Genomic DNA, 16,670 nt, shown 5'->3' on the forward strand with positions numbered 1-16,670 from the left:
TCGACTTTTGCCAGATATGAAATATGTAACAATAAACAAGTAAAAATTAATTTCCAATCATAATGTAAAGGATGCTGCGATGCAAACTTTAAACTCAATTTTCTCGAAATGAATATTTTGTCACTTAGTCCGGTCTGACTTAACACCGACCAAATGAATAGATCAATTCGCTTGGATGGCACAGGAGCTAAACACAGAGAACAGGTACAAGACATAGCTGATTCAATTCGAAGTTTGTTTAGTTATGACCAAAGCGCGCCGACACGAGATCGTTTTATAGGATTGGATAAACTATAGATCAGACATCACAGTCTCTGACACAAATATACGGCAAATTGTAACCTCGGACCGGTATTCACAGACAGCATAATATTACTAAATATACAATACTTATTACATACGACATCTCTTCCAATCGTTATGTTTCCAACGGATAATATGTGAAAGTGTGTCCGTTTATCATGAAAACACAAGGCCTTGATACTTTTGTTTTGAGAATTCAAGCAAAATGTGATTCTAGTTCATCGACCTTAAATAGTTCCAAAATTGGGTAAACTATCCTACATTTTGACTGCTACCTAACAATGCAGGACCTAAAACCGGTAAGATTGTAGACCTGAATTGCTGGTAAAAAAGTATGAAGTCACAGGAGATTGATGAAATCGGGCACAAAAAGTTCATAAAATCGGGGGTGCATTAAACCGGGAGTTTATAAAAACGGGTCGAAACTGTACTGTATTTTATACAGCAAAACTATCTGAAAACGAACTACAAGGAATGAATGCCTCTGTACGATTGAAATATACACTCAAAAAATGTTGTGTCATTTTTCACAAAATAAAAAATTTGTGTTATAAACCAAAATTGCAAAAAAAGAACCCACCTTTTATTTTTTTATATTTTGTCAACAAAAATCTGAAGAGAAAAGAAGCATTTTCAATGTGAGTGCATGATGAAGAACTTATCGGTAAAAAAGCTTTTCTAACTATAATTTTATAAATGTTTTTAAATTTCATGCTAATTGACATACAAAATTGTAATTTTATTACAGAGTATAATTCTAAGTGTCATTTTAAATCAAAATGCATTTTTACAAAAATCTTTGGAAGATGCGATAGTTGTCGAGATATTTGGAATCTTGCTCCAACAAAACCAATTAATTTGTGCAATTATGCCCTTTTTAAAAGTTATTCGCGTTACCCCATCATAAAATGTCAACAATCTAATGTTTATCGTTACAAAGACGTAAAAGAAACTTTTTCAGTGTATTTAGATCATGGAGAAGCTTTCAATGAAAAAGTTTTCCTAACAACGACTTTTGACATATTTTCATAAATCATACTATTTTTAGTCCATCATGCAATTTTCTTTTTGAACATGATTCTATACACTATTTTAAATCGAAATACTCAAAACAAAAATTTTCTGAAATGTAGTAGTTTTCGAGATATTTTAAATTTTGTTTTAACAACACAATTATTTTATTTTATTACGACCTTTTCTACTTGAAAACAACCAAAATATGATTCAATTATATAGTCTAATCATCAGACCCTATAGTTAAATAATATTTTGTTTGCTTTCAAATGGTTTACAATATAGCCTTGATGTCAAAGGGAGAATTACAGGAAATTTTATGGGCCTTTCTAGAAACCAATTGTTGTTGATGGAGAAACACGAATAACTTATGAAAAGATCGTAATAAAACAAGATGATTTTATTGTTAAAACAAAATTTAAAATATTTCGAAAACTACCACGTTTCTGAAAAAAAATTCCAATAGGGGCCCAAGAGTTTTGAAGTTAAATACCATTTTGAAAGAGTTTGGAAATATACACTGAATATACACTGAAATCTCTTTTATGTAATTTTTGTGGATTTTCCAAGTTTTGCTGTTTTATATGTGGGTCCATGTTTCAAAATCTGTCTATTACACCGGTAACTTATTGAACTTTTTTCGGAACATTCCTAAATCAACCAGTAATTAGCTCCATAAACCATGTGCCAAATAGAAGCATTTTCCTATAGCTCTGGTTCACTCACAAGAGTTTAGAAATTTCTATGGTGAAATATATGGAAAATCGGAAATAAAAATCAAAATCAGTTTAGACAAATGAGAAAGGCACAATTGCACTATTAGGTGGATTAAAACAGATTTTTGTTTATTTTATCGTATATAGATACAGAATTTTTTATTTAAAGCTTTGTCCAAATACAAATTTGTATTTGTATTTGCTTTACCCATGCAGTTGTTATAGGTAAAAATTCAAATGAATTATATGTGTACCCAATCATGAATAAACTCTTAGTAGCCCATGAATATTAAGTGTCAAAGGTCAAAACATTGAAAATCAGTAATGCATCTTCATTAGGATTTAATTTTCATTTATTCGATTTTAAGGTGTATTGGTTTCGTCGAAAAAACAGGTCAATTGTTTTATGTGTGGATAAATGCGAACGTTTACAAAAATGTGTGATGGGTAGAACGGACAATTAGGTTTTACACCAATCGACATAACCCCACGAAATGAGCTGGATGAACTTCGTTTGACAATTCTCGGTGGTTTGTTTACATGGGAGTTACGTGAGTTCGAATGTGACAGATGAGCACCCGTTGCACTCGAAGTCACGCAACTAGGTTCTTTACTGGCACAGTTAATTTCACTTTTCTTGATAGTTCGCTTGTACTGTTTACATGGACTTAGAAAAATTTGTGGACGATTAGATTCGCTCGAAGAAAATCGTAAAAAAAATTCTACGTCCATGTGAACAGTACAAGCGAACTGTCAAAAATGAACACTCAGTTCATTTGTGAGGTCAGCGTAAAGTAATCAACTGACAAAGCAAACAAACCACCGAGAATTTTCAAACATGAGGTTCATTCATTATGAGTTCATTCGTGTCGTCATCTTGCAGAACTCAATGTTGATTAATTCGATTGATTCATTCTTAAAGGAATTCTTTGCGTTTCAAAAACAAAAACCTTACTGCCAAACGTTGAATACCATCCCGCTTGTTGAAGCCGGACAGGCAGCAGACTGCGAGATGTCCTTTGATGCGACTATGGCAAAATACGGATTCTTAGAAGCTGGAAAAGGTGATAGAGTTTGCAGAAGGTGACACACTTTCTTTCGGCGAAAGTTGGCATATGACAAAAATACAGGAAGACTGAAGAATGACGGCCTAAGATCGAGCAATCTGAATATGTGCAAAACATTCAGTCATAGAACAATAAAACGTTGGATTAGTGATTGATGTCGATGATTCAAACTAAATGATAAATATTCAGTTAAAGCCCAAAACTAACCTGGTGCACTCAATGGTACATTGAATATAAAATTTTCAAGTTTTGTATAAGAAGTTATCGTTGAAGTGAATGAAAAGCTTAATTTGTGACAAGGGCAAAACCTTGTTTGAAAATTTGCTTTAACTCGAAACTCGTGTTCTGTGTCGTTGTTTTATGCTTCTGCTCTATCCGGCAATACAGGTGAAGTACTTATTTTCACCATATTAAGGAAGGTGCCTCACTGATTACTTAATTACGCGGCCTATATTCGACGGAATGCCTGCAGATTGGCATCAACAGCTTTGCTTCGTTGTTAAGAACCAAGTTAATAACACAAATGCGCTAAAAACCGTGAAATACACGTGTTTGAGTGCAACGAGAACTCGAATCGAGTGTCCCTAATTTTGCGCTACAATTTGACTCAATGCGTTGAACAATGATGACAGACGCTACTCTAACCAACTAGAGATGGGCGAGTGAATCGCGAATCGATCAAAAGAATCGACTCTTCAAAAAGAGTGAATGATCAGTGATTCTTTTTTAAAGAACTGCGATTCACTGAAGGAGTGACAATTTATTATAAACTTAACGAGAACCAAAAAGAACCGAATGAGTTTGCCATGATTATGAATCACTCTAAAATAAACGAACACGATGAACACATGAGCTCTGTTTGTCGTACACGGATTGAAATATCAACTCATAACTAATTTATACTTAATAATAGTTGTAATTTCAAAAGAGAAACCAATCTTGAAAAGCGTAGAATTTTTCGTGAAAAATAGCATTTTTATTTCAAATGAGTACAAAACTGTCTAAATTGAAAAATTATCTCGAAAATTCAACGTAGGGGTGAGGTATCTTATACAAAGAATGTGTGTGCAAAGTTTGAAATAAATCAGTTAAGTAGTTTTTGAGTGACAGTGATACCGCAAATCGTGTTTTTACAGAGACATTCTACAAAAAGTTTCGGCGCTGAGCCGCTTGTCGATATTTATGTTCTTAAAATGATACAATATAATGTACTAAAGTTTTGATCCATTCGGTTTACCCAAATTTCTAAAAAAAATCTCGAAAGGTGTTTTTTTCACGCTGAAAAACGCACCCCCATACCCATCTCGCCTTAACGCCTAATAAATATATTTTTCCCTTTTTTCTTAAACATTTTTCAAAGTACTGAAATGAATCACTGAATCGATCAAAAGAGTCGATTCAGTTTAGTGAGTGAATCGTGCACTATTCGCTCTCCAAACTGAATCGGTTCGCCCATCTCTATAACCAACGGCTTTAAATGAATAGGGCGATAGTACAAACATGGCGAAAATAAGATCATTGCCCTACATTGTCGTAGCATCTAACGGAACCTAATTGCCTTACTATAGTATCTGTTTCGTTTTCATTCATATTCCAGGGAAGGTACCTAACGGTAAGTGCCTCAAGCAACGTGTTTAGCCTTTTCATTTGGAAAACCACAAATTCGTAAAGCTTTACAAAGTATAGAAACTTCTCGGTACCGGATAGTCTTTCAAATTCCTTAAGTGCTTTCACATCTCGCTTCAAAACATTTGTGCTCCTCTTCCTCCTCATCCTCTACCGCTGCCGGTCATCATTCGTTTTGAGTCCTCCTGGGTCAATTTGGTGGATTCTATACAGGTGAGGCAGTACTATTGCTCTCTCGTTCGACTTTTGTAAATTCAAAACGTAGTAAATTTTGATTTCCATATAATTTCTTCGATTTTTTCTGTAGCTAATATTTTCAAATATGACGTTCACCCCAAACCTATTGGATACAGCACATTGCTCCTGGGTAGCTGGTGAATAGTTTCAGCTTTCAGTCTCGCCGTTCCGCAGGCGGCGCTGTTTTTGCCTGTTGCCTTGTTTTGCTGGAAAAGCGGATTAAATGGCGGTGGTCGGGCTTTTTCCACAGATTCTTCGGCACATTTGCAGCCAGCTGCTGATTTACAGCACGAGTGGGTGTTAATTTTAGTTGAACCAGTTTGTTTCTTCAATCCGGTTAGCATGGAAAGTGGAAAAGTGCCATGAAACAGCAATGAACTCGAAGATTAAGGACCGATAGCCTCAATTGGCTTCAAGTTTCTTTCTGCTTTTTTTACTTTATGTACTTTTTGTAAGGTAGGAAATGAATTTGAGGTTGCTGGAGTCTTCAGTGCCAGTCGGCTAAGCTTAGCGAATTAGAACAATGAAAGGAAAAGTCCTAAAGAAACGTTAGTCAGAGACTTGACCTTTCGTTCCGACATACTCCGCGTTACAGTGCACGAGAAATGTCTAGTGCAACGAGCGCAATGATCCTACCGATACTAATGGCCGTAAGCTTAGCACATTATTTGTAATCGTTTCCAGATTGTCTTTTTAAACCGGTTTAACCCGTTTTAAATGATGTGGTAAGTTTCAGCCAGGAGAAAACCAGCGTATCTAAAGAGTTTGAAAAAAAAGACTAAAAAATTCCGTTGAATTAAATGTAACAAAAAGCATTAATCGAATTCATACTCATAATCCAAACAATTTAACATAAATGGTTTAAAACTGTGGGAGTTAAACTTCCAATCGTGGAAGCTTTGAAAACCTGCCGGCGTGAAATTCCGTACATCTCCTTACTAACCGTGATCCAATTGGAGCTGTAGAGCTGGATTCTGGGAAGGGCTCTCTGTCAGAATCACTCACTACATTTGCAGGCGAGACGGGAAACGTCACCCGCTACAATACTGCTTAAGGCCAATTTTATTCTGCCATGGTTCTGCGAGCTTGAGTGTACGGTTAAGATGTGGTAACGTGGAGATTTTATAGTCGCGTGGAAACGAGCGTTTACATGTTGGCGCTTGAGTTCGCGTCTATCAATATATAGATGCTAAAACTTTCACTGACTCACCGGATCGTTTTCTTATTTGCTAGTGCTCGATTTGCGTGGTTGATTGCGAAGGGCTCGAGAGTTTATAGGCATGGTCCAAGGCTGCAAAGACCGAGGGTAGCGGTTTCCGGACATTATCGATTTATGTTCGCGTTGGTTAAGGATGTCCCACATCCAGGCGTTGTAATTCTCACTCACTCACGCTAGACTAAGCCTATCCGATATCCAATTTTTCCGAGATAAGATGAGTCGCACAATTCTTCGTCTCCACAAATAGCGTTTTCTCGATAAATTTTATTTCAATTTTTCCTTCTCAACGGAATTTGGGTTGAAGTAGTTTACAGTGTATTGTTTTCATTGTATTTTTATCGCAAACATTTTTTCGAAAATTTAAAAAATGGCGTCACCCGAAAAGCAACGTCGCGAATTATCTCATCGGGACATCGTAAAACAACTCGGTATCGTGCAATCAACGATGAGTCGTGTATTTATCTAAAAAACTCAACGTAGGTGTTAGGTATTTTTACATAGAATGTGTATGCAGAGTTTGAAAGAAATCGGTTCAGTAGTTTTGGAATGGCAGGTAACACCGCAAATCATGTTTTTTCAGAGACGTTCTACAAAAAGCTTAGTCACCCAGTCGTCTGTCGATGTTTTTGCATAGAAAAATTACAGCATGTTATTCAAATGATGTATTATAATGTACATAAGTTTTGATCAATTTGCTTTACGCAAAATTCTAAAAAAATTCACGAAAAAGTGTGTTTTTTGCACGCTGAAACCCTTATACCACCCCCCCCTTAAAAATGTTACTATTAAATCGAACGATAGGAGAAATTGCGGTCAGAATGGATGTTCTATTAGTGATCCGGATCACAATCGTATAGTGAAAGCCTTTAAGTGGAATCTCAATGCTCCGGTGAGTAATGAGGTCGAAAAGTTGAACCTGTTCAAATCTTACGTTCAGAGAGCCTATGAACGGGAGGGACTGCGTAAGTGCAAAGTGCAGAATGCTCCAAATCGTGACGAACAGCAAAGTACGGTGGAAAAGTAACTGACCCGGAAACTGTACACCCAGATGCTGATGAAGCCTCATAGTTTCATCATGAATGATGAGATTTACTTCGGCAGCTTTCGGGGTTACTGTTCTTCACCGCCAGCACAAGCTTGATGTTCCGGAGAATATAAGGAAGCAAAAACATTCAAAATTCGCCAATAAATAATTGATTTGGTAAGCAATCTAACCCCTTAAAAATGTTACTATTAAATCGAACGATAGGAGAAATTGCGGTCAGAATGGATGTTCTATTAGTGATCCGGATCACAATCGTATAGTGAAAGCCTTTAAGTGGAATCTCAATGCTCCGGTGAGTAATGAGGTCGAAAAGTTGAACCTGTTCAAATCTTACGTTCAGAGAGCCTATGAACGGGAGGGACTGCGTAAGTGCAAAGTGCAGAATGCTCCAAATCGTGACGAACAGCAAAGTACGGTGGAAAAGTAACTGACCCGGAAACTGTACACCCAGATGCTGATGAAGCCTCATAGTTTCATCATGAATGATGAGATTTACTTCGGCAGCTTTCGGGGTTACTGTTCTTCACCGCCAGCACAAGCTTGATGTTCCGGAGAATATAAGGAAGCAAAAACATTCAAAGTTCGCCAATAAATAATTGATTTGGTAAGCAATCTGATCATATGGAAAGTGCGCCGTTCGTGACTACCAGGACTGTAAACGGGGAGATTTACCTCAAGGAGTGTCTACAGAAGTGTCTGCTTCCTCTGTCAAAACAACACTAAGGCCCTACGTTTTTCTGGCCGGGTTTAGCTTCGTACCACTATTCAAACGTTGTCCCGGAGTGATACGAGGTCAACGGGGTCACTTTCGTACCCCAGGATATTATCCCCTGCCCCAAACGCACCTGAACTAAAGCCCATCTAAAAATACTGTGCAATTATGAAGCAAGCACTATGGAAGCATCCTAAAGAGGTCTAATCTGAGGAAGACATGGAGAGAAACTTGGTTTACGTATAGAAGAAGCTGCAACCAGATGTTGTACAGAACCTAATGAGTGGAGTTATTGTATTGAAGTTTAATGAAATAAATATGCCAAAAGATTACTAATGGGTTATATTTTATTGACAGAAAGTTTGAAAAGGATCGGTCCACTAGGTAATTTTCTTCAGCGTTTTTTCCGTGATGCAATTTGACGTGGGATACCTTTTAGTTCCAGGCCTCGAGAGTAAAGAACCCTCTTAAGGCCAATTACAGTAGCATTCAAAGTTTTATTGAAGTTTTATCGCCGCTCATAAAACTCTAATGGTACTTGTAACATGCTATAAAACTTAAAATGTTACTTGAGATATTGAGCCGTACAGGTTAAGATGTGAGAACGTGGAAATTTCATGGTCACGTGGACAAGAGGGTTCGCGCTTGAGATCGCGTAAAACTTTCACCGAATCACCGAGTCATTTTCAGGTTTACGAGTTCGCGGTGTGCGTAGATGATCGCGAAGGACTCGAGTGTTTGTATGATAACGGGCATGATTCCGTGAGCGTTTGAATGTGGCGTGTGTACAGTTCCAGTTGTATACCTGTGCAGTCATTTGCCTATTCTGGTGTGTCCTTAAATGTTTGTGTGAATCGCAAATCTGATGTTTAATTTAGAGTGCACGGTTCAGATGCTAGAAGAGAATGAATTCCCCCATATCACTAGAGTTGCCGGCAATATAGCAAATTACTAAGACCGATGGTGGGGGATAATCTCACAAAAAACCGCATTGATAAATTCGTAGGTGATCGCAATTGCATGTTCGCGCTTGTATCGAGGGTTGTATTATCGCGCAAGGTCCAAGCGTTTATATGATAAAAGGGTTTATTCGTATAGGCGTGTGTGTCGCGTAAACGAAACTTCGTGTTTTTTTTTTACAATGGAGAAGACCTTTATGTCCTAGCCCAGTACACGTGCTATTGGTAGGGTCCAATCTACCGCACGGGGTGCACTGGGGGCGTGTCGGACTCGAATGGTGACCAGCCATTAATACCGACTAAACTCCATTGGGCTCCGCCATCATTCCTCCCAGGAACTACCTCTCGGTATTACTTCTGGGGGGATGGCTGTACTAAATGTACTCATTCACTCTCACTCACGCGTTCATACATCCTGTATGAGGCTTACTTGGGTGCTCTCTCAATCGCACTTTGATTCACTCTCAAACACTCCCACATGAGGCTGACTTTTGTGCTCACCTTTTACGTTCCATGCGAGGCTGACTTGTGTGCTCACCCTATCACCTGATTCACTCTCAATCGTGCCACTCTATTGTACCTTTGTCACTCCCTCTGGCATCCCATGTGGGACATTTTTCTTAGGCCCCACTTCTGACATACCATGCGAGGCTGACTTTTGTGCTCACCTTTTTCATTCCTTGCTTGCTACCAACCTGTGAGGCTGACTTTTATGCTCACCCTTAACATGCAGTGTGAGACTGACTTGGATGCTCACCCTTTCACTCCTCTGCCACGCCATGAGGCATCGATAGCTTAGTTCCAACATACTACGCTACGACCCTCCCGTCTTGGCATGAGGCAGTCCACTTATACGCCTATACACTCACTCTTCTGTCTTGCTTCGGGGTGGCTGGGTTTACCCCTTACGCGGTTGCCATTCGCTGCGCCAACCTACCTCGGCATGAACAGACCATTCACTCTCTTATTTTGCGCTTGGCCTTTTTCGCTCCAACTAACCAATCACTAGTTAGCCGTGCCCGCCGTCTGTTGCTCGGTTCGCCAGATTACCTGTAGCCTACTGGCAATCTGGATGGTAGCAGCCGAGACTGCGTTCCACTTCTCCACCGTTTGACACATCCGCTGAATAAGGGTATCCGGGGTTGTGTCCCAGCCACAGACGTCAAGCATTGCTCTTCTTTCGACGTCGAACCGATGACATACGAACAGTATGTGTTCGGCAGTTTCGTCTACACCTGGGCAGTCCGGGCAGACTGGGACCTCCGCGTGTCCGAACCTGTGGAGGTACTGACGGAAACAGCCATGGCCTGACAGGAATTGTGTCAGGTGGAAGTGAACTTCCCCATGGGGTCTTCCCACCCAGCTCGATATGCTAGGTATCAGCCGGTGGGTCCACCTACCTTTCGAGGAGTTGTCCCACTCACGCTGCCATCTGGCGACCGAGGTCACCCTGGTGCGCTCGCGGGCTCCCCTATTTCCACGTAGCTCAAAGCACTCCTCATCTTCCCGAATGACCAGCCCGACTGGCATCATGCTCGCTATCACGCAGGATGCATCGTGTGATACCGTGCGGTAGGCAGATATCACTCTGAGGCACATCACGCGGTAGGTGCTCTCCAGTTTCTGTAGGTAACTGGTTACCCTCAGTGCTCTTGACCATGACGGGCCGCCGTACCTGAGGATAGATACGGCAACGCCTGCCAGTAACCTACGTCTACTGGCGCACACCTTTGAGCTGTTGGACATCATTCTCGATAGTGCCGCAACAGCAGTCGACGCTCTCTTGCACGTATAGTCGACATGGCTGCCGAAGGTCAGCTTGTCGTCTATAATGACTCCGAGAGACTTCAGACTTCGCTGTGAAGTGATCGCGACTTCTCCCACATGGATAACTGCATGTTGTGCCGACTTGCGGTTGTTGACGATAACTACCTCCGTCTTATGATGAGCGAGCTCCAGGCCTCTCGCGCTCATCCATTCCTCCACCGTGCTAATCGCGTGTTCTGCGGTTAGTTCTACCTCAGGAATTGACTCCCCGTAGACCTCCAAGGTTACGTCGTCGGCAAAGCCGACGATCTTGACCCCAGGAGGGAACTTCAGTCTCAGAACCCCGTCATACATGAGGTTCCATAGCACCGGGCCTAGGATCGAGCCCTGCGGGACTCCGGCGGTAATCGGAACCCTTTTCTGACCGGCATCGGTCTCATATATCAGTACGCGGTTTTGGAAGTAACTTTCCAGGATCCGATACAGACCCACCGGTAGGCTAAGCCGGTGTAACGAGAGCGCGATGGCATCCCAGCTTGCGCTGTTGAATGCGTTCTTCACGTCAAGTGTCACTAACGCACAGTATCGAATACCTCGCCTTTTTCGTTGGATCGCTATCTCGGCAGTATTTATCACTGAGTTAAGAGCGTCCACTGTGGACTTACCCTTCCGAAAGCCAAACTGGTTGCTTGACAGACCGTCCGTACCTTCCGCGTACGGAGTGAGCCTGTTGAGGATGATCCTCTCAAGCAGTTTGCCAGTCGTGTCTATCACACAGATTGGTCTGTACGCCGATGGGTCGCCTGGCGGCTTCCCGGGCTTCGGCAACAGCACCAGTTTCTGCCTTTTCCATCTATCGGGGAAACGGCACTCGTCAAGGCATCTCTGCATAGCTAGCCTGAACATGTTCGGGTTCGCTATGATCGCTGCCTTGAGAGCGTTGTTTGGAACTCCATCCGGCCCTGGAGCTTTGTTCATTGCTAGGGATTTAGCCACTGCGAGTAGTTCTTCATTCGTCACTGGAGCCACCATTTCGACCGTGCCCGCACTGTCTCGTAGTGCAGGTGGCCAGGGGCTTGTGGCTCGAGACGGGAAGAGTACTTCGATAATCGTTGCCAACCGGTCCGGAGATCGTTCTGGGGGTGAGGAGCCCCCTTTGGTCTTGGCCATCACAATCCGGTAGGCGTCACCCCACGGATTCGCGTTGGCACTCTCACACAGGTTGTCGAAACACGCTCTCTTGCTGCTCTTAATAGCCTTGTTAAGGGCCAATTTCGCAGCTCGAAACACTTCACGGCGGTTCTCTCTTGCATCCTCGGTGCGAGCTCTTTGCATCCTACGTCTAGCTCTGAGACAGGCTGACCGTAGAGCTGCAATCTCGGCACTCCACCAGTATACCGGGCATCTACCGTTTCTTGGCAGTGTTTTTCTCGGCATAGTGGCGTCGCACGCGCGTGATAGAACAGCTACCAGCGCATCCCCGCTTAGACTGTCGGTGTTGGCCTCCAGTCCCAGGGCCGCGGTGAAAGCTTCGCTGTCGAAGTGATTGGACTTCCACCCGCGTACCTGACAGGGATCTCCCGCCCTCGGATGCTGCACACCATAGTTAATCTTAAAGCGGATTGCTAAATGATCGCTATGGGTGTAGCCTTCGTCTACCCTCCATTCCATGCCTGGAGCCAGACTCGGGCTGGCAAAGGTCACATCAATCCACGCCTCCACTCCGTTTCTACGGAATGTACTAGCGGAGCCATCATTAGCTAGCACAGTATCGAGTTTCGCAAGCGCTTCCATTAGCGCTTGACCCCTGCTATTTGTACAGCGGCTGCCCCACTCCACTGCCCAAGCGTTAAAGTCTCCCGCTATTACTACCGGTTTCCGGCCCACGAGGTCCGACGAGAGCCTGTCGATCATCTGGTAGAACTGTTTATTGGCCACCTTGGTGGGGCGTAGCAGCTGCAATAGAACACACCATTGATCTTGGCAATCGCCACACCCTCAGCGGAGGGGTGTATTACCTCTTGAACCGGGAACCGTCCCGTTGTACAGATTGCCACCATTCCAGACCCGTCCGACACCCAATTGCCGTTGCCGGCAGGGATGCGGTACGGGTCTGATAAGAGGGCGACATCTGTCCTCGACTCCGAGACCGACTGCCACAGCAGCTGTTGGGCTGCTGCACAATGGTTAAGATTTAGCTGTGTGACTCTCACGGCTTCTTCTTATTTAACTCGCCGAAGGGACACGAAGGTCCGCCCATAGCATGTTTATGGGCTTGCTTCTTAGAGGTGCAGATAAGGCACTTATATGCCTTAGTGCACCCCCGCTCTTTATGCCCCTCCTCGCCGCATCGACGACATAGCTTACTCCTGTCTAGGCCTTTGCATTCGTAAGCTTTATGGCCGGATTCTAGGCACCGATAGCACCTGTCCACTGAAGGCGGCTGGGGTATACTAATAGGGCATACCGACCAGCTGATCTTCAGCTTCCCTTTCTCGGTTACCTTTTTGGCATCCGCATTCAGTAGCCTGAGGTAGGCTACTTGGGTGCCAGAGGGTCCGTCCCTCAATCGCACAGAGGCCCGCTCGATTGTGACGCCGCATTGCTCCTTGACGGCTGCGGCGACGTCTTCTGCGGTCGCGAACTCGTCCAAGTGTTTGCACTGGAGAGTTGTTTCCGCACCTAGCGACCTGATTTGGGCGCCCTCACCAAGGACCTCTTGGGCCAAGGCCTTGTATATTGCACTTGATTGTGCGCCTCGCTTCAACACCAGGAGCATCTCTCCCGTGTTGGTGCGTCTTACGCTACGCACATCCTGCCCAAGGGCCGAGAGGCTTTCGGCCGCTTTCATCGATTTAAGGACATCGGCGTATTTGTCCTTGTCGGTTTTTAACCACAAGGCTTCGCCTCTGTCCTTGGCCTTCCTCGCAGGCCGCGGTACCTCCGGTTTCGGTGCCGGCTTTTTCTTGGTAACCAGCGTCCAGGGGTTTGAGCCCCCCTGCCCCACGTGAAACTTCGTGTGTATAAATTCATTTGTATAACAGTGTAACCGCTTGCATATTCCCATGGTGCCCTGAGGCTGTTAGTGTACATTTTGATGAAGACGGAAGGCAGGGACTTAGCCTGCCTTCTGTAGGGACTTTCGGACATGATCGATTCACGATCCTGTGTGAACGGGCTTTAGTATAATCGCATTCGTGATCACGTTTATAAATTCGTAATTGCCAATATATTGTTTTGATCACCGAAGCGTTTTAATGTATGTGAGACCGATTGCGTAGGTTTTTGCGGGTGCTCGAAACTGCATGTTTCCATGCGTGACCAAATTTGTATTCTCGCGAAGGGTACAAGCGTTTCTATATGAACGTGTTTGGTCGCATAAACGTTTTAATGTCGCGTGTACTCGAGCGTGTGTATTTTCGCATGTGCTAATGCGTTTCTATAACCGTGTGGTCGTTTGCATATTCGCGTGTGCTTTTAAGTGTCGCCGATACAAGAAACAACAAAAGAAGAAACAACTCAATAATTGGACTATACAGTGTGGTAATCTCGTAACACAAGTCAATTGTTATTCAAAGAGTATCATTAGACGACGTACCGTCATCAAGCCTATTTTCAATTACTTCTACTAATTATTTTAGTCTTATTACCCTAGGAAACTAATATTAAAACCAGACAGAAATCAAACAATCCCCCTTTTCTACTTCCAACCACTTGCAGATGGACCCGGCCAATCCGAATTCGGCCCTACTACCAACATGTGCGACAATCTCCACCGGCGCCAACCCGAACACAACCGTATCCTGCATTGGGGGTATTTCTTCCGCGGTAGTCCCAGTCGGCGAGAACACTTCATCACTGCTCAGCCCCACGCTTCTATCACCGGGAACCAACACTGGAACGGCATCAATTGCCACATCCCGCGATGATGAGGACGATTCCAGCAATCAAATATCATCCACTGGCAGCAAAAGCTCCGGCCAACGGTAAGTTCATTGCCTGTCCATCGGATTCCCAGCCCTTCCCCCTTCCACCGTCCCATAGAGCACATCTCGTCCATTCCCTCAGTTTGATCTATTTTTGCGGTAACTTGCGGAGAACAATTAATTAATATTAGCATCCGCCATAATTTGACAGAGACTTTGCGATGCCTCGCAGTTCAGTGGCCAGCAGAGGGAAAGTCACGTTACTAGAGAGAAGGAAGGAGACAGCAAAAAAAGATCCCACATTCTGTCATCTGACGTAGGTCGACTACAAATTTCTGTAGCGAAAATGATGGATTGCTCGCCATGTCTCCTTCCCGCGGGAAGGAGTTATTGCGACAGCTTTGAAAAACGACGAGTGTCGAGATGCTTACTCAAAGGATGGAATTAATCACAATGGAATGTCATTTTTTTCTGCAAAAGATTATACCTACTTTCAGTTGAATTACTACAACAGAATAGAGCACTGGTTCTATAGTCAAGTTTGCTAATGAAGTTTATTGTGTGATCTGTCAGATTATGTTCCGGTTGCTACCCACGTATCGTTTTAGCTATGTAAATTGATCTCTCCCGTCAAATATTTCCTCTGTTTAGCAACTTCAAAAATGGTGACCTTTGTCACTTGTTTCTGAGGCTTTTTCCTGTAGGTAGCCGAGCTAGGGACGTCCAAGATGGCAAGCAAAATGATGTAGCTAACTGAAAATCTCCCGACCCTTATTGTGCTGAACTTGCTACAAGTAGAAATTAGCTTGAAAATGTATTAGATAGTGGAAGGACGAAAAAGTACGCAGACCCGGAAATCCCAGGTACCATTTGCCAATCAACCGCAATCTAATTGTGTGTTTTGCGGTTTACGGGGATCGATGTCTATCATCCGAAAGGTCAGCATATTTTTGTGCCCTCCCACAGCCAAAATATCGGTATCTAAAATCAGCCCAATTTATCCCCATCTGCAGCCGTTTTACCGTATGTCAATTTAAATCTTCACCCACACTGTGTGTATGTAGTTTTAGCTCGTCTTCCACCCGGACTCTACACGGTCCGAACAATTCTCTGGCGTCCCGTTCCAGTAGCAATGACCTGGCGACGGTGGATCCGACCAGTAACTTCCGCCACCCGTTGCCTCTCCGGCATCCTAGCTACCATTCCATCCGGACACTACGTACAACATCCAGTTCGTCAGCAGCCACCAGCCAGTGCTATCAATCGATAGATCGTAGCTACAGCTTCAACGAGGCCGAACAGCGGCGCGCGTCGGTCCGATGGAATGAGGCCTCTTTTTCACGCCAATCTTCGACCGGGTCCTATCGGGGGATTCGGCCACCGCCCCGCCGTTGTTTATCGCTCCGAGATACCACCGAGGACGATGGCGATATTAATGAGATCAATCAATTATCCGCCGTGGACGGCGACCGGGGTAGGTCAGGCTCGGACGCCGGAGGTCTGCAGAAGTCAACATCAAGCGGGACAACCCAGGGCGGTGCCCAGAGCTGGAAAAAGCTGCGGGCCGTGATGGCTTACTACTGTTCGCTGCGAAAAATTAAGAGGAATGGTTGAAATATTATTTATTACACCTTATTATTTTCCATGTTCTCATTTTTTGTCCTTTACTGTATCTATTTTACTTTTGCTCTTGTCTCTCACACACCAACTAATGTATTAACAGTTATGTCAGATGAATCTGCAGAAAGAGAATGTGCTTGAACAAGTGATGTTTGTTGCGGTTGAGTTCCTGCGAAAAATAATTTCAAATAATGACATTCCACATTTCAGACAGTGAATAGCCTATTGAGAAAAGCTCAATATTCTAAGATTTAAATAACGTTAAATTCATTAATAATAAATTATCAAAGACATTTCGTTGCATACACAAATCAATGCTCTTAAGTGTAGTAATTTGGTTTTCGTGATTCCACCGGAATTCATTCAAGTTTTCCAAATCATTACCGACAATCTTCAATTCAGTTGAAACTTTATATAGTCCACCAGTATGGAAAGCCTTTTTCACAGGCGAGTAGGCCA

General features: G+C 43.3%; 1 protein-coding gene across 11 annotated transcripts in view; it reads left to right on the plus strand.

Moving 5' to 3' along the window:
- LOC131684641 (uncharacterized) overlaps positions 1–16,670 on the plus strand; it is a 579,369-nt gene that overhangs the window by 454,055 nt on the left and 108,644 nt on the right. For 10 of the 11 annotated variants that reach the window (XM_058967666.1, XM_058967671.1, XM_058967670.1 and 7 more), the window contains one exon: positions 14,386–14,651. In XM_058967666.1, the coding sequence (XP_058823649.1) occupies positions 14,386–14,651 (266 nt within the window). Of the gene's footprint in view, positions 1–14,385; positions 14,652–16,670 lie in introns of those variants that run through there. The other variant, XM_058967676.1, reaches the window with a different exon arrangement.

Source organism: Topomyia yanbarensis, chromosome 2 (genome assembly GCF_030247195.1).
Source record: "Topomyia yanbarensis strain Yona2022 chromosome 2, ASM3024719v1, whole genome shotgun sequence".
Lineage (NCBI taxonomy): Eukaryota > Metazoa > Arthropoda > Insecta > Diptera > Culicidae > Topomyia > Topomyia yanbarensis.